Genomic DNA, 18,925 nt, shown 5'->3' with positions numbered 1-18,925 from the left:
CTTGGATAGAATCCACTAAATTGCTCCAAGCTTCAGTTTTCCTACCCATCTGTGGTGGATATTAGTTTACCAGTAACAGAATATATTCCTATTCAGCTTCAAGCCACACAGGGTGGCTGTTGGAAGCATATCAAGAGATGAATGAAGGACGGGCTCTTCTTTGGATGCTGCTGGGCCAGGCTCGAGGTCAGACCTGCAAGAGGCCACCCCAGTGGGGGCATTGTGAGAGATTTTGCCCGGAGGATGAGGAACAGGAGAAACTTCTGGATGCGGTGAGCTCCCTTCTTCTCAAATATCTGCCAGCTCTTTATTGTCACACCCTTGACCTCATCCTTGGCAGGAAATCACAGAGCCCAAAGTAGGTATCCTAGTCTCAGCAGACCTCAAAACAGAACTTAGAAATGCAGCAGCAATGGATGTCCGTTGTTCCTGTTTGAGATCCGGCTCCTATTCTGAACTGCTCCTAAATCTTTCCTCCTTGATGTTGCACCCACACTCGCACTTGAGCAGCCTACCCTGCACACCTTGTCCATGCGCTTGCTTCCAACACACACCCTCCCAAGTCCTTTCTCTCCACCTCCCAACTACCTCCTTTCTCCTCACCATAACATTTCCCATTGCTATAAAATAAGTGCCCCGAGCAATGTCTGCATGAGTGATGGGCTATAAAATTAAATGGCATAAACTATTCCAAATGAACCACCAGACATTCTGAACTTCACTCATCGCTAATGTCTAGACACAAACCCAGCCCATCTAGGGACACCGGAGAAGAGGGATGCTAATTGCATTACGTGGCTCTTTTTTTTTTTTTGCATTAGGTGGCTCTAAATAAAGGAGTCTTTTACTCCTTTTTATTATATATTCCTTGATTCCGAAAGCACTGATGGGTTGCATCTGGCTCAGGTTGCCTGGAATTTGTAATCGTAGATCCTGGGTGAGGGCTATTGATTTTATAATACCAAGATAATAATATCTTAAACAGAGTCCAGTTCAGTTAGGCCTTAAGAAAAATGAACTTTTCCCATTGCCAAACAGCTCTGTCTGAATCGGTTTGCATAGCCCTGTCCCAGGATGCTTGGGGAACAGGCAGCAGGAGCTGAGCACCTCCCCCTACCTCCCAGGCTCCAGACCTAGTGTCATCCCCAGTCTTTTTGCTGGCCTGTTTGCAAGCCTGTCTTGTCCAGTTCTGTCTCCAGTGGAGGCTACCATGCCTCTCAAACTGTTCTCCTGGCTCCAATCTCCCATGGGAGAGACTATAGATTACTCACAGAAAGTAGAGACCACTCAGGGTAGCCAATGATCCCACAGTTTGGAAAGCTCTTAGTTGAGCTAGAGATGGTGGCCCCATAACCACTCTGCAAAGGCTAGCTGTTCCCTAAGGTGTCCTTAGGACAAAGCAACAGAGGAGATCATCAGACTGGGCCAAGGTATGGATGTGGTCTTGCTGTAGACAACAGTCTTGGGGAGGACTAGAATGTGGGAGGGTGTGGGCATCATGTGGTATGAACAATGGTCTCGGGTGCAGGTAAACCATATCAGAAGTTTTCTCAAAAGAATGGGGGAAAAAACAAAAAACAAAAACAAACAAACAAACAAAAAGAATGAGGGAAAGTGATGCCATACAGGTCCCAGAACTCCTAGTGGTTCTGGTCTCAGGAAGGGTTTGGCCAAATGAAGCACATGGGACTCCTTCCTGCTCCTCGGGGACCCAGACCTAACACCCACCCCATCACAGGATAGCTTACCGAGCAGCTGCACTTTGTTCTCCGGACTCTGCACCAGGACCGAGCTCACGGAGTCCAGATTGTCGTAGTTGCTGCAGCCCAAGGGGCCAGTCCTGGTCTCCGTGACCTAGAGAAGCAGGGTGTCATGTGGATTGAGACACCAAGTGGAGACCATCCCTCCACACATCCCTCCCCAGCCACCCGACCTCAGGCCCCGCAGCCTATCCTTAAGTGGCCCGAGAGTGGCAGGTGTCTTCCTGGCCCAGGAGCATAAAGCCACTCTCCTTCCTTGTTCTAACACAGTGAGTGTCAGGGGCGGAGGGCTGGCGGTGGCAGTTGTACCCAGTGGGGGGGCTTTCCGAGGGAGCCAAAGGGAATTTGCCTCTGGGAAGAGAAAATTCAACATGGGCAGAGGAAGCTGGACCTCTGAGCTCGAGTCCCCTCTTCTCCTGCCCCAGAGGGAGACAGGAGGCCAGATGTGGATGCTGTCAGCCAGCTGGTGCGCCCAGCTGCATCCACTTGACGTGGTGCTCACAGGCTTTAGGGATCCCGAAGATGAAAAGCACTAGAGAAATATGAGTTATGAGTATTATTATTAGTATTAAACATTTAAGTCCCACCTCGGCACTGAGACGTCCTCAGAGAAAATCAGCCATGGGCTTCCTGCATATTTTAATAAGTATATTAAATATACATAAACTCTTACAGCCATGTAATATTCCAAAACACCACAGAATCATTTTGAAATATTATAAAGTTGGCCTATCCGTTTTTCCCTGATGTTTTTAAAGTAGAAGATGAAGAATGGGAGTCCTTAAATGCACTGAAATAATTCCCTAATAAGAATGATGGGGACCCGCGGCCCTTTCTTCTCAGGATCTCCGAAAGCTCTGCCAACAATCAATCAACCAATCAACGAGTATTTATTGAGCAGCCACTGTTCAATTCCGTACAATTCATCAAACATTCACAGAGCGCCTCTCCTGGATTTCTTCAAGGAGTCAACCCTGATACCTCTGGTCTCTCCTGGCTCCAGGCACCTCCACTCTGCAGCAGGCACAGATGCTGCACTTGCTCATCCTTTCCCATGAGTACGTGGTTAGAGTCTGGGTCCTCCACACACTAAAGGCTCCACGGGAGTAAGCTCATCATTGTTTCATTCACCATGTTGTCAACAACAATTAACACAGTGCCTGGCACACAGTAGATGCTCAATAACTTAGAGCGTGTTCTAAGTTATTAGAATATATTCTAATATGTTCCAGGCTTTGCAGGGTAGAGAGGTGAGCAGAGAGATGCCCAAGTTATGTGCTGTGTCCTCTGGGAAATCACACCCCGTGGGTGAGGCAGGTGTATATTCAACTGACAGACATGCATCCGAGCGGAGCAGAAGCCATGTGTCAATGAGCACAGAAGAAAACAGCTCCAGACAAAGGGAGCACAGAGGAAACAGCAGCAGAGGAGACTCAACTGAGCTGGTCCTTAAAAATAAGTAGAAGTCTGTTGAATCACTGTATTGTACACTGTATGCCAACTCTACTGGAATTAAAATAAAACAAACTGAAATAAGTAATAACAAAGGAAAGTAGAAGGGGAAAGGAAAGTACTCTGAGAACAGGGAGAAGGGGCAGCGTGAGCTACAACACACAGGCTGGGCTGCATGCAGTGAAAATGTCTAGCACCCTTCAAGTGACCAGGGTGAAGTCACCAAGTAAAGAGCCAAGTATAAATGACACTTTTAAAGGGAATCTAAAAATAAAAAATAAATAAATAAAGGGAATCTAGTATTTTTAGTCTTAAAAATTACTCATGGAACAGAGTAATTAAATGAAGGACGGTTTGATACTGACTAGAAATACAGTAGGGAGATGGGAGAGATCCTTGGGACTTAAAGTAGTCTGAGAAGGCTTCATGGAGGAGGTGAACCACGAAGGATATATAAGAATGGAGGGAAAGGAGGAGGGAACTAGGAGAGAGATAATTACAGACAAAGACAGAGGGGCAGCCACAGTGCAAGAAAAGCAGCAGAACCCAGCCCTCATCAAGAACAGGACCAAGACCATTGACAGGGGCAGTGATGACTTCTCTACAGTTGCAAGCTCATCCTCCAATATCATCCCATTTAACTTCACAAAAACTCTGAGACAGTCTCACTGCCATCACTCTCCAAAGAAGGAAACCAAGGTTCACAGAGTTACGAGGCCCAAGGCCACAGAGCTGTGAGTAGCTAAAACAGGATTTTAATGTGGGGGATCCTCAGGCCCATCAGTGTTCCTTCTGTCTCCTGTGAGGATGTGTCAAAGGACCACAGAAAATAGTGAATTAACCCCCTTTGGATGACATCACTTCTCAAAACAGGTATAAAGAGAGCAGTTCATCCCAAATAGTTTAGTGATCTGCCCTCTGTTCAGAATGTGAACACAGGGCAAAGCAAATTGTATAGACTTGAGACCACAGTCTCCTAATACTACAGATGAGGAAACCGTGGCCAGATGAGTTAAATGATTTACTCAAAGTCACACATCTAGTTAACCTGCACGGCTAGGATTCATTCAATGCATTCATACATTCTTTCACTCACTCATTTATTCAATGTAACAAATATGCAAGGAGCATCCAGAACTCAGTGTAAGGCAAGTCACTGCCATAAGGAGTTTACAGACAAGTGGAAACATGTTTCTCTAATCCCAGCATTCGGGCTGTTACACTTGGGCCTGCGTCCCTCCACAGGTGGGCGCTCGGTGCCAGGTAATGGCTCTGTATTGATGGGTGACTGGCTGTCAAACCTCAGGGGGAAGGCAAAACCAGGCTTCTTTCAAGGTGAGTTCATCTCTATGGTGTAAGAATCCCTGTGAAAGGAGCCCTGGCTGAGGACTGGCCCAGCTCTTCTGGAGTGAGATGGACTGAAGGGCAGTGGGGAATGGTGGGGTAGATGGTAGGTGGGTGTGGTATTTAGGACACTTGCGTTTCCCCGCCTCCAGGTAAGCCGGCCACCACACGGTCACTGAGCTCTGCACTGGCTTTTCCATCCACCCACCCCTAAGTTGGTTGCTCACCAGCCTCAAGTCCAGGCAGGGAGGGAGCTACATGTCTTCTGTAGGAGTAGGATGACCAGCCAAGGAGGAGAACAGCGAGCAGCCGCTCCCCTCGCCTCTCTCCCCCCACAATCCCCACCTACATAGATCCATCTGCTTCCCCACCACTGCCACCATCTCATGCAGCATGCCGGTCTGGCTCTGACGCTGATTTCTGACCTTCACTTTGCTATTCCCAAAGGTCAGCTCCACAAGAGGACAATCAGGTAAATCATTGAAAAGATCTGGGTAGCTTCCCTTTGTTCATCTTAGCTCAAGGACAGGAATGAGGAAGAGACAAAGGCTATGATTCCCACGCTCATTTCCTTCGAGGGAAGGAGCCAAGCCAGATCTCCGAGAGGGAAGAAGGCCTACTCAGATCATGCTGGATCCTAAAGTCATTGCTCTTTTCACTGCTGTTCTACCTTGAGCCACCTCTGTCCTTCTTAGAGACCTAAGGAGATGGGAAGGAGAAAGGGAGCTGGGGAGGGTCCTCTTACAGCTATTCCCTGGGCACTGACTTGATAAGCAGGACACCTAAAGACCCCTTTCCCCAAGTGTGCGGAGTTCCAGAGACTCTGGACAGTCAGTCCAGAGAACTGTGCTTTCTCTGTAGCAGAGGCAGCCAGCTGTGTCAGGTTACAAACAAGGCCCATAGAAGTAATGGAAAGTGCAGTTCACTCAGGCACATGCGTTCAAAGAGCATCTCAGATAAGCTTTCAGAAAGGGAAAATAATTGTGTGCTAATTGGTCTGTTGACAGAGACTGTCCTGCCTTCAGAAAGCCCTGATGGATCTCAGGTTCATTAGCACATCCAATTTTCCATAAATACCAGATTGTGCAAACCCTCTTTCCTGCCAGCCCCCTCTCCTCGCCTTGCCCTTTCTTCCCCACTGCTCTTGTCCTACCGAGGGAGACACCTGTAAAGCTAAGAGTGTCTAAAATGGGCTTCTAACTATGAACTATAGGGCTGGGCAGGGCGAGCACAGCTGATGGTGTTTGTGCTTAAAAGAGCTGCAAATTGAATCCCAGGCTGTGGCGCCCAGGAATTCAGACAAACCTTTTTAAGGATGCTTTGCGAGAACGCATCCTTCTTGCTATCCTGGGACCCAGCCGAAGTTCTGTGTGGGCTCTTTTCAGTAAGCTCTGGAACATATCAAACCAATCTTTCCCCAATCTTTGAGTAAGTAGAGGGTAAGCTGCAGCGGAGAAGCAGGCTCCTCTGCTTAACGGCTCTGATCCCTTCCAGGGGTTGCACACAGCACATACAGTGCACGGCATTCAGCCCTTTACAGTGTGCAAAGTGTTTGCATGAACTATGTCATTGGGTGTCACCCCAACCTTATGGCAGAGAAAGGGGTGATATTCACAATATCAGCAGGTAAGACCGGAGTGCGCAGACTAATCAGAAAAAGTACAGCGGCGGTACCAAAGTAGCATTCTGGAGGCCTCCTGGGGTCCATTCACCCATAGGGGAGATCTGGGGGCTTTAGGTGAGAGAAGAAGGTGGTTAGGATGGCACCCAGCGGCTGGGCGAAGACTGTTTACCCAGCTGTCATGGAAGTGGCTTGATATTCTAATAACTGGTACAGCCTTATCAGCTGAGTGTAAGCCCTGGGTACAGGTGAGTCAGATAATTGGTAATGCCATGTCCTGGAGTACGCTGACTTCTCAAGGTCATAGGAATGGTGAGCCCCAAGGCTGAAACTCAATCCCAATTCTCCTCACTTGGACAAGCATTTCCCACTAAGCCAGGGAGCCTGCTTTCACCTACCAAGCATTTTATTGAGGGTTTCACCACATGCCAGCTGCTGTGAAGGGACCTGGAACTGTGTGCATGCTACAGAGTCCCTGCTGCTCTAAGCCCTCCTGCCACACTTGTGGCTTTGGGGAAGTGACAGTGGGGGTGTCAGCAGTTGCAATATAAGGTGACAAATCCTGTAACAGAGGTGTGCACTAATCAGGGTAAACCTTGCAACAGAGTGGGATGTTCTATCAAGTGAGCAGACTGGTGGGATAGGCTGCCAAGAACCTTCCTTTGCTCCTTTATTCAGCAGTGCGTGCTTAGATCACAGGGTTCTCTAGACCTCACTACGCTATATGAGGAGGAGAACCTAGAGGAATGGAAGGTGGAGAAAACACTAGATGATCCTTGTTTTCTTACTGCTTCTCTGAACTGTCTCCCATGGGGAGAGCACATTGCAGTCCTCAACAGAGAAAACACCAGGCTGATCAACCCAGCAGAGGATAAATTATGATCTCACACTCCATGTGTAATTGGAGGAATTCCAAAAAGAGCCTTCCAAGGATGGTGGCCTCACTTTTGCAGAGATAGACAGTGACTCTAGTTCTGGAAAATGCATCATCCACAGACCCTATACTAGATGTGGCTTTGGGTGCCTTCCGATCTCTCTACCACCTGCAGGCTCTGCCAAAGAGATGAGTCCAGTCAGCCACATTGGAGACTATGTATTAGACTCTTTGTGTTGGACTAATGTGGACCTTGAACCAGATTTTTCCTCCAGGGACTTTAGAACTGTGATACTGAGAGAAAAAAATGTAAGGGGTGGTGGTGGACACCCTTAAAATTCAGAATAAACAATTATCAAGCAATTATTATGTGCCAGGCCCTGAGCGAGACTACAGCAATGAACAAGTGTGGTTCCTGCCAGGATGGCATTGCTTGAGAGAGAAAACAGAAGGGGAGTGTTCATTGTGGGCCAGAGGCAGCTCCAGAGCAAGGCAGAGTTAAATGTAAGCTGAAGTCATGGGTATACAGAAAGTCTAGAAAACAACAACAACAACAAAGAACTTGGACAAGAGAAGCCAGAAGATGAAACAGATGAAAAAAACACATGGCATACGTTTCACTAAGAAACAGAGATGTAGCCTTGGCATCTCACTGTCCTACAAGACCTGGAATGCATTTCGTGTCTTGTCCTTGGAGATCTGTATCTGTGATATTCTTCACCACAGTCCTCTAAATAAATCACCTTTATGCTCAAGTGACCTTGAGTGGCTTTGTCTCTTTTCAGCTAAACATGCTTCTGTGCTCTTGTACACACACTGAGAAGAACATAACCTATGTGGAAAACATGGTCAGAGACACAGTCGCTCATTCAATCAGTCAACAAATCTTCACTCATTACCCATAATGTGGCGAGCTCTGTACACCCAGTGGGAACCAAAGATGACTAAGTCCATCCCCCAAGGACCTCGTGGTCTCAGAGGTCATCATGTTAGCTAGTGACTAGAATTCAGACTAGAATTCAAATGATGAGCCCTATAAAAGAGGTTTGTGCTTGAGACACTGCAGAGGAGCATTTTAACCCCCTCGGGAGTCAGGAACGACTTCACAGAGAAGTAACCCTGTTGACTCACGCAAAGAAGTGTGAGGAAGAGCCACGTAGGTAAACAGGCAAAACACACAGCAGGTGCCCAGGAAGTATGTTTGAATAAAGACAACTGGTCAGACAGGACTGGGTGATGTGATAGAAATGGTGAAGAAAGGGCTGAGGCGGGAAACAGGGCATTGAGAAGAGACAAAAGAACAGTCAGGACAGACCTTTGATGGACTTGGTTTTGTTAAGAAGAGTTACTCTTTTTCAAGCTCCAATTGTGCTGTGGCTCACGTATTCCATATATTTTCTTATTTGAGCCTCCTAGAAATCCATCGAGGTAAAAAATATTCTTTTTCAATAGTTTTGAGGATGAGAAAAGTAAGGTTCAGAGTAGTTTGGTAACTTGCTCATAGCCTGCCAGGAGCAGTGGCACAGCAAAGACTCAGGTGTGGTCCTATGTCCTTTCCATTGCGTCCCATCACCACCATGGCTGGAGTGCAGTGGTTTAAGCAGGGTGCCTGATGATTTGCACATATGCAGGTGGCAGAGAGGGTGAGTCTGGGAGAAGAGCTGAGAATGGAAGCTAGTTCAAAAGACAATGTGAGAAAATCGGGCAAGAGTTGACCCGTTCCTGAATTAAGGGGATGGCATGCCCCTGAGGAGGCAGCAAAGGGCAAATTGAAAATCTATCCATGGGCCATGGAGTCTAAGGCAAACAGGCAAATGAGGCCATGATAGAATGCGAAAAGTTAGCCACATCAAAGGATAGGAAGGAACATTCATAGGACCTTTGAATTATTGATCCAAGTCTACCTTTCATTTCCAGACAAGATCAATTCTTCTCCATCTTGGACTCAGCCCACTCGCTACCCAACTAAAGGGGGAATGGGGCTCCCCAGAGTTCTATCTTCTTGTTAAAACCCACTCTGTGCCACTGACGGTTTCTTTTATCATTTTAAGCTGCCTAAGAGACCAGCCTCCCAAATGTACCCTACATCCCTGTTAACCTCAGCCCTTATCCTCTCAGATTCTCACTCTAGACACTGTACATCCCCTGATCCGACCTCTTCTCTTCAGTTAGCTTCCAAAATGCTCTCTCAGTCCCATGATCAGTCTTCAGCAAGAACTTCTATAATCTCAATCTCTTCTCGAGAGTCCTCTTCATCTTTTTGTATTAACCACAGCCCAGCAGACGCTGAAGACAGGGGATCCTGAGCAACCTTCCCTAGGGGTGACCCACTGCTTTCCCACACCTCTCACCACTGGGAAAAGGAGTGATAAAACTCACAGCTATGCTGACCAGTCCCATGTTATAATTATGACCATGGGTATCAAATGGGCCTGCAGGGCTGCCCAACAATCCACAATATCGATCTTGTAGTTGAAACACCTAACTCCCAGTCTTCTGGAACCATCTCCTACATTCTTTCCTCAACAATTCCTTCCCCTCCTTTTTAGCCAAGGACTCCAATTCTTGGCAAATAAGGAATTGGATCAATCACAAGAGGACAACCACATCCTCCCACCACATCTGCATCCTACTGCATGGTGTCCTGTGCACTTGAATGCCTCCTGCTACAAAGGATGGGATGTTTATGCCTCTATGTAAGACTCACTCCTCCATGGAATATCAGCCTCTCCTGCCTACCTAACTGCCCTTGCAATTGCCTCCTGTTGCTCCTGCATCATTCTCTCCCTCTCTTCTGAATCATTTCAATCAACTTGCCAAGATTCGAGTATCTTCTATCTTGAAAACGAAAACTCCACCACTCTTGACCTTCCACCAGCTATCAGCCATTTTTTTTCTGTTTGCTTTTATAGCAAAAACTTTAGAGAACTGTCTCTACTCCTCTGATTCCTCACTTTGCTTTCTCTCTTGAACCTTCTATACTCGGTCTTTTGTACCTGTCATGTCACAGAAACCACTCTTATCCAGATTGCTAGTTACCTCCATGTTACCAGATTGAAGGTCCATTCTCTGACTGCTCCACAGCATACAACATAGTTGTCTGCTCCTACTTTGGTGAAACACTTGCTTCATAAGGTCTTGTGATTTGACTTTGGTTCTTTTCATACCTTTCTGCCTGGTCTCAGCCTCCTCTATTGGATCCTCCTCTTCTTCTCCACTTCTGAATATTGATATGCTGCACAGCTCAACCCTACATCTGCTTTACCACTACTCAAGTGATCTCATCTCACTCTTTCCCATGGTATTAAATACCAACTACACATGTGTATATATTTGTATGCCAAATGATATCTCTAATCATGACCTTTCTCTTGAAATCTTAGTGTTTATATCCAACTGCCTGTTAGATATCTCCTCTTGGATGTCTAATAGGAATGTCAAATTCAATGTGTCTAAAACCAAGCTCTTGATTTGCTTCTTTCAGATTGGCACTTCCCCCAGCATTGTCCCTCTCAGTAAATGGAATCACTCACTGTTCATCTGACTCCTCATGCCAAAAATCTTGCAGTTAATCTTGATTCCTTTCTTCTAATTTATTAGCTAATCCTATAGGTTCTACCATCAAAATATATCCTGCATCTGCCAACTTCTCACTGCTTCTGTACAGCCAGGTTTGTCTGAGCAAGCCACCATTATTTCCTTCCTTGACCGCTGCAATAGTTGCTGCATCGGTCTCCATGACCCCTCTTTCTCCTCTCTTCCCTAATCAATAATGCCCTCATGATCTTAACATCCTTTATTGATCTCTGTCTCAGGCAATATACCACCAGGGGGGAGATAAAGTTTTCTCTGTAGGCTCATCTCCCACTTCACCCCTCTTTTGACTGCATTCCAGCTACATGACACAATGTTTCTGGATCCTAACACGTATTACCCCAAACACACTTCAGGGCAACTGTATCTGCTCTCACTCAATATACTCATATGGCTCCTTCCCTCCCTTCATTCAGATCTCTCCTTAAATGGTATTTCTTCAAAAAGGTCTTCCCCAAAGTTCTATGTCCCCATCATTCTCTTTCCTTTACTCTGGCTCCATTTCTTCATATCATCAATCCCACCTGACATTATATATTTAATTAATTATGTCTCCATTACAAGAATTTAAACTTCATGAGGGCAGAGACTTTATATGTTTTGTTCATTCTGGGGTTCTCAGTACCCCGAGCAGTGCCTGACACATAACAGGTGTTCGATAAATATCTACTGAATGAGTAAATAAGTGAACAAAACTTCCTTCAAATTTTGGGTGTGATAAAAGCAGCATATAGCACAAGACTGACCACCACTCACCACCCTAACTTTATATTTAGAATAAAATAATCCAGCATTCTCAAGTATTGTCATTGGTATTCCCCTCCCCGAAAACAACTTGAACTTTCCTAGAAATCTCCTAGATGTAAGTAGAGAAGATGGGATGGAGGTTATAATCATTAATGTTATAGTAACTATTGATCATTTTCCAACATGCATGAGAACATATCACTCCTCTGATTAGAACTCTCTGGTTGTTTTTCATTGTGTTTTGACATATTAAAATTCCATATCATGGCCATGTGACCTGGTTCCAGTCTACATCTGAATCCCATCTCATATCAGTGTCTTCCTGTTCACCTTACCACAGTCACAGCAGTCTTCTCTGTGTTCTAAGGCACCAATCTGGTTCCTGCCCCAGAGCCTTAGCACTTACCTGTTCTCACGTCTGAATACTCTTCTTTCAGGTCATTCAGATGTCAGCCTCAAAGTCTAAATCCAAAGTGCCCTTCTTCCTGGACCAATCTGGCTAATATTAGCTGTTCCCTTCTCTCAACCCAGGAAATCTGTACCTTCTGACTCTGTCCTTTCTTTATATCTTTATCTAAAATGACTTTGCTTTTACTTGTTTGATATCCTCACCTCTCACCAGAATGTAACCTCTGCAGAATAAGGACTTTGTCTACCCTTCACAATAGGCTGTTGGCTAGTGACTGCCCCAGAGTAGAAGCTACACGATTATTTGTTATGCAGTGAAGACCTGGGCCCCTACCGTAGAGCTGATTGTGCTTTCCCACGTCCAGTAGTCAGGCCTGGCTGCCTCAGAGCCAGTTCCAACTCCAGCCTCCCTTTGGCTTCCCTCTGCCTGTCTCCCCCCTCTCCCAGTGCTTCTCGGCTGTTACCTTGATGGCGCCTGTGGCTATCTGGATATGGTGCAGCCGCCTCAGTGTGCTCTCTCTGTCGATGAAGTAGGAGGCTGCCAGCTGGTGCAGGGTCTCCAGGGACACAGCAGAGCTGTTTCCACTGCCCCCGACCACAGGTACACTTCCTGCTGTCTCTGTCTTGCGGCTCAGTTTTCGCTTGTCCACAAAAATGGTCAGAGACTCCTCTCCTATCACAAATAACACAGGTTCATTGGTGAGGCCTTTTGCTCCTTAGTCCCCTACCAATTAGAACACGAAACCCTTGGCTAGAATAGTCGGGAGTTCAGAAGGAGTGCGTTGGCCCTGCAGACGACCTCTTACCCATCACTGTCTTTAGAATGGTCTCCTCAGACAGTACACGGGGTAACAGGCATCACCGCTCCAGAGGCCCTCCTCCCTTTCCCTTCATTCTTTAACTATTCCATAGCTCATTCCCTCCCCTCCAGCTTATCCATTTAACATCCTTTATTGATCTCCCTCTCAGGCAATCTACCTCCATGGGGGAGATAAAATTTTCTCTCTCAAGTTGTTTATAAGAAGTCACCATGGATATTTCTGCTCCCTCAGAAAGGGCAAAAGCCTTGAAGTTCAACCTGCCTCCTCCCCATCAAACACTCAACACCTACCACATGCTGACAGCTGGCCTGAACCCTTGGAGAGATCCTTTTGGTCCATCAATGAGCTAAATGTTATAATAAATCCTGCTTTCTGGGATGCCCGGGTTGCTCAGTGCTTGAGCATCCACCTTCGGCCCAGGGCGTGATCCTGGAGTCCCGGGAGTCCCATGTCGTCGGGCTCCCTGCATGGAGCCTGCTTCTCCCTCTGCCTGTGTCTCTGCCTCTCTCTCTCTCTGTGTCTCTCATGAATAAATAAATAAAATCTTAAAAAAAAAAAAATCCTGCTTTCTTCTTCCCAGGGCAGAGAGAACTCTGCCTCTTCAGAGCTTTTGATTTGGCCACAGGTTGCACTATCCCCACTCCCAAGGCAGCCCAGGACCATTGGAATTTGTTTGGCCAGTTACCAATCTTCAGGGAGGCAAGTAGGGATCAGGGACTCAATGGACATTTACTTCTTTGCCTCTGGGTCTGATAACTAGAGCCACAGCAAACATTAGATGCGGAGAAGCGGCTGGGTTAGAAGGCTCTGTTAAAAGAAAACTGGGAGCGCCCCCTGCTGGCAAGTAGTTAGTAGGAGCCTGTCAGTCCCCCAACCTCCTTACCCCACACCCCCTCCTCAGGAGGATGCTTATAAGCAAATAGCAATGTTCTGGGGGTGAATCTGGTTATCAAGAGATCATACCGTTCTCAAAGGCACCGGAAAGAAAACGTTTCTCAGGCAATAACAGGCCAGGAAGAACCAAAACCCAGGAAGGCTCAAGCTCTACTCAATGGGTCTTAAATCTATTTTCTATTATCTGGCAGCCAGTTAGTGTAGGATCATGATGTTGCTTACCTCCAAGGGTGGCAGAAAGTAAGAAATGAGTGCCGTACTTTTTTATCAGGTTTTCGGTAACCTGTTGTAGGTTGGGTCTCCTTCCGAGGAGGCGAATGTTCCGGATAAATTCTGGGGCAAGAGGCAATGGCAAACTGAAGAAGTCCTTCCTTTCCAGAGCCAAGTTGTTTACTTTCCAACGGGCAAACTCCCTGGAGGAGAGATCAAGGGATAAAGAAAAACTCAATGTATTTAAGAAGAAGAAACATAAATTCTGAAGTAGGTAATGCTCTTTCTCCACTGGCACCACGCTCACTTCCCCTCAACACACACCTCTTCACATAGAGGCCCCCAGTGACAGAAAAAGGTCCTCTGTCCTCCCACCCAGCCTCCCCTTCCCAGGCTGTGAGAAAGACTTCCATCAGAACTTTTTCCATTCAGCTTTCTCACTGGAGAGTAGCTAATCAGCTTATTCATATAAAGTTAGTCATGTGGTATAGTGTAGTATGGGGAGAAATATGCAAACAATGAAAATATGAGAACAGTGGTTTGTAGAGATATGATCTAGTTACAGTTGCTACTCAGTGGATGAGTCACATCACATATCGTGACTTCAGTTACCCATTTATAAAGTCAAGAGTTTGATCTACAGCAACATTTCTCAAACCTTTTGGTCTCAGGACCCCTTCAAACTTTAAAAAATGATTGAGTCCCCCATGATGTGGCTTATGGCTATTGAGGATTGCCACTTTAAAAATTAAAACTGAAAAAAACCGAAATTTGTTATTTTATTTAAAGATAACATCAGTAAATTACATATAACATAAATAACATATTTTTATTACAATAACCATATGTCCTAAAACAAAACCAATGTAGCAAGAAGAGTGGTATCACTTTGCATTTTTGCAAGTCTCTTCAATATTTGGCTTAGTAGAAGAGAGCTATACTGTCATACTTGTTTCTGCATTCAATCTGTTGTGATAATTGTGGATATTCTTCTTTGTGGATATTTGTTGTTCACTCAACAAATGTCATTCCTTAAAGGTTAGCTACAGCCTGGAATCTGAAACCAAATCAATGCATCTTTATAACTCTGCTACATTAAATCCAGTGTTCTATACTGTACTTTGAATGTGTCCTCTTACCCTTCATGATTTTGAAACATCATGCACTGGTCATCTAAAAAATATGAGATCACTAAATTATTCAGATCTTCCACATTGTGACACTTTTTATTATATAATATCAAAACACGGGATCCCTGGGTGGCGCAGCGGTTTAGCGCCTGCCTTTAGCCCAGGGCGCGATCCTGGAGACTCGGGATCGAATCCCACGTCAGGCTCCCAGAGCATGGAGCCTGTTTCTCCCTCTGCCTGTGTCTCTGCCTCTCTCTCTCACTCTCTCTCTGTGACTATCATAAATAAATAAAAATACCTTTAAAAAAAAACACACCATATTTGTTAATATCACAAATCTCATGAGTAAAGTTGTTAAATATTAGAACTGCTACCAAGCTCATAATGACAAATAAGAGTTTTCCAAAATTCTAATTTTCATTTGAAAGCTTAAATTTTATCATTGGCAACAAATACTGTTAGTCATTTTCCTTGAAGAGGTAGGTTTATTTCATTTCCTTTTTTTTTTTAAGAAAATGTTTGCCAGATACTAAAGTATAAATAACAATAGTTTGTCTGTTGGTTGTTCTTTCAAGAAAAATTCAGTTCCAATGAAAAAGCAGCTACTTCAGTTCACAGTTCAATCACAAAAGCATTTTTCCCTGAGACAATCATTCTTCAATAGCCTCAGATGTGCTTTAGGTGTATTTTCCAATTCATCATACAAAATATTAAAAAGACATGTACTCAAGGGTCAGGATCCAATAAAATTAATAAACTTGACTACTTCAAGGACATTCTTATAAGAATCTAGCATTTGTGTGTGTGCGTGTGTGTGTTTAGGTGCATGTATGTAATGATAAGGAATACATGACTACTGGTGTCATTCGGCGAGACTGCCTTAATTCAAATTAAGATGATTTATTTTCACACCATTAGTGTAGATGTCAACATGGATATCCCAAAAAGGCCTAAGAGGGTCCACCTTTTGAGAAGCCCTATTCCACAAGATGGCAAGAATTCCTTTCTAGTCCCATCTAGACTTTTAATCTTCATGCTTTGTTCCTCACTGAAATGTCTGCATTTTAAAGGGGATACATTTCCAAGAGGAATTTGTCCTGGGATGAAATTTAAAAGACCATGTCCATTAGTAAGAAAAGATTCTTCATGGTCTTTCACATTATACTCACAAGGGCCAGCTCTGCTGCCTTAGGAAACAACAAAAGGCAAAGTCTTATCAACCTTCTCACCCATCCCAACTGTGCTCTTCACGACAGTACTAAAGCTCGCTCTAACTTTCTCCCCAAATCCATGGACTACAAATTATAGGGCAGTAGAAAAAGAAAAGAATTCCAAAATAAGTGAATAAAAGTCCATGCCCAATTTAAGGCTATAGAATTCTCCCATCTAACTCCAGGGACTAAGAGAGGAGGGGCATGTGCCAAATATTACCAGGGAAACAAAAGAAAAGAGATGACTAATAATTCAAGGTTCCAACAAAGTCTTTTAAAATTTCCATTGTGTGGCTTTATTTATCTAAGCAGGCAAGTTCATAATAATACATTATCATTTATTTCCTTTGTACAGGAAATGTTAAACTTTAATTAAAGTAGAAGGTATTTGTCAAAGTGTTTTCTATCCCAAATCCCACTGCAGCATGAAGAACAATTGCTTGATCCCATGTCTAATTGGCCAAATGACCAATCAAAAGACATAATGTGACTTAATAGACTTTTTTTAAAGACTCAACTACATGCTGCCTATAAGAGATTCACTTCGGCATTAAGGACACCTATACTGAAAATGAAGGGATGGAAAAAAGAAACTTGGGGTAGTTATATTTGTATCAGTTAAGGTAGACTTTAAGCCAAACTATAACAAGAGACAAAGAAGGTCATTCTATAAGGACAAAGGGATTAATTCATCAAGAAGATACAACATTTGTAAATATTTATGCACACAACATAGGAGCACCTAAACATATCAAGCAAATATTAACAGATCTGAAAGGAGAAATAGACCATGCTTCAACAATAGAGGGAGACTTCAATACCTCACTTTCTACAAGGAAGAGACCATCCAAATAGAAAATCAACAAGGGAATATTGGCCTTACACTTCATATTAGACCACATGGACATAACAGATATTTGCAGAACATTTCATTCAACAGCAGCTGAAAACACATTCTTCTCAAGCACACATGGAACACTCTTCAGGGTAGATCACATGTTAGGTCATAAAACAAATTTTAATAATTTAAGACGACTGAAATCATAACATGCATCTTTTTCAACCACAACTGTATGAAACTAGAAATTACAAGAAGTGGAAAATTCACAAATAAGTAGAGATTAAACAACATGCTCCTGTAAAACCAATAGGTCAAAGGAGAAATCAAAAAGAATCTTGAGACAAATGGAAATGGAAACACAAATACCAAAACTTTTGGGATGCAGCAAAAGTAGTTCTAAGTGAGATGTTTACAGTGATAAATGCCTACACTAAGAAAAAGTAAAGATCTTAAATAACGACCTAATTCACACCTCAAGAAAAGGAATAACAAATTAAGCCCAAAATTAGTCGAAGGAAGAAAATAACAATGATCAAAGTGGAAATGAATGGCATAGAGACTAAAGAAAGAATAGAAGAGATCAATGAAAATAAAAGCTGGTTTTTGGAAAAGATTTTTAAAAATACACAAATCATTAGGTAGACTAACCAAGAAAAAAAAAAAGGAAAGAAAATAAATAAATAAAATTGGTAATGAAAGAAGAGACATTACAACTGATACCACCCACATAGAAAGGATCACAGGAGACTACAATGAATAATTATATACCAATAAATTGGACAAAGTATGAGAAATGGATAAATTCCTAGAAACATATAACCTACCAAGACTGAATCATGAATAAATAGAAAATCTAAACAGACCAACTACTAGAAAGAAGACTGAATCAGTAATTAAAAAAAAAAAAAAAACTCCTAATAAACAGAAATCCAGCATCAGATGGTTTCACTGGTGAATTCTATCAGACATTTAAAGGAGAATTTTTACCAATGATTCCCAAATATTTCCAAAAATCAGGAGAGGAGGAAAACTTCCAAACTTATTTTATGAGGCCAGTGTTACCCGGATACCAAAACCAGACAAGGACACTATAAGAAAAGAAAATTATAGGCCAGTATCCCTGATAAACATATATGCAAAAATCCCCAACAAAATATTGGCAAACTGAATTCAACAGTACATGAAAAGAATTATATACCATAATCAAGTCAGACTTATTCCAGGAATGAAAGGATGGTTCAACATTTGCAAATCAATCAATGTGATACACCACACTAATAAAACTGAATATAAAAATGATATGATCATCTCAATAGGTAGGAAAAGCATTTGACAAAATTCAGCATTGATTTATGATTTAAAAAAAAAACCCTCAGTAAAAAGTGTATAGAGGGTATACCTCAACATAATACATACCATATATGACAAGACTGGAGCTAACATTATACTCAATGGTGAAAAGCTGCAAGCTTTTTCTCTAAGGTTGGAACAAGACAAGGTTGCCCATTCCTGCCAATATTCAACATAGTACAAGCAGTCCTAGCCAGAGCAATTACTCAAGAAAAAGAATTAAAAAGCATCCAACTCAGAAAGAAAGAAGTAAAATTGTCAATTTGCAAATGACATGGTTTTATATATAGAAAACCCTAAAGACTCCACAAAAAAAAAAAAAAAACCAACCATGTTAGAATAAAAAAAAAAAAATCTAGCAATGTTGCAAGATACAAAATCAGTACATAAAAATCAGTTGCATTTCTATAAACTAATAACAAAAAACCAGAAAGAGAAATTAAGAAAATAATCCCATTTAAAATACATCAAAAAGAATAAAATATCTAGGAATAAATTTAACCATGAATATAAAAGGTCTCTACACTGAAAACTGATACATTGATGAAAGAAATCGAAGAAGACACAAATAAATGGAAAGATAGTCTATGCTCATGGAGTGGAAGAAGCAATATTGTAATATCCATACTATTCAAAGCAATCTACAGATCCATTGTAATCCCTATAAA

The 18,925-nt window shown here is 43.2% G+C and overlaps 1 protein-coding gene across 2 annotated transcripts in view; it reads right to left on the bottom strand.

Moving 5' to 3' along the window:
* The window catches only part of BRINP2 (BMP/retinoic acid inducible neural specific 2), a 123,308-nt gene that overhangs the window by 15,426 nt on the left and 88,957 nt on the right, over positions 1-18,925 (bottom strand). For both annotated transcript variants that reach the window (XM_072830744.1, XM_072830743.1), the window contains exons 3-5: positions 13,738-13,928; positions 12,265-12,473; positions 1,749-1,854 (exon numbers count right to left, since the gene is read on the bottom strand). In XM_072830744.1, coding sequence (XP_072686845.1) covers positions 1,749-1,854; positions 12,265-12,473; positions 13,738-13,928 — 506 coding nt within the window. The remainder of the gene's footprint in view (positions 1-1,748; positions 1,855-12,264; positions 12,474-13,737; positions 13,929-18,925) is intronic.

The sequence above is a fragment of the Canis lupus genome, chromosome 6 (assembly GCF_048164855.1).
Source record: "Canis lupus baileyi chromosome 6, mCanLup2.hap1, whole genome shotgun sequence".
Taxonomy (NCBI): Eukaryota; Metazoa; Chordata; class Mammalia; order Carnivora; family Canidae; genus Canis; species Canis lupus.
The sequence above is the reverse complement of the archived record's forward strand: the minus strand, read 5'-3'. Positions and strand labels throughout refer to the sequence as shown.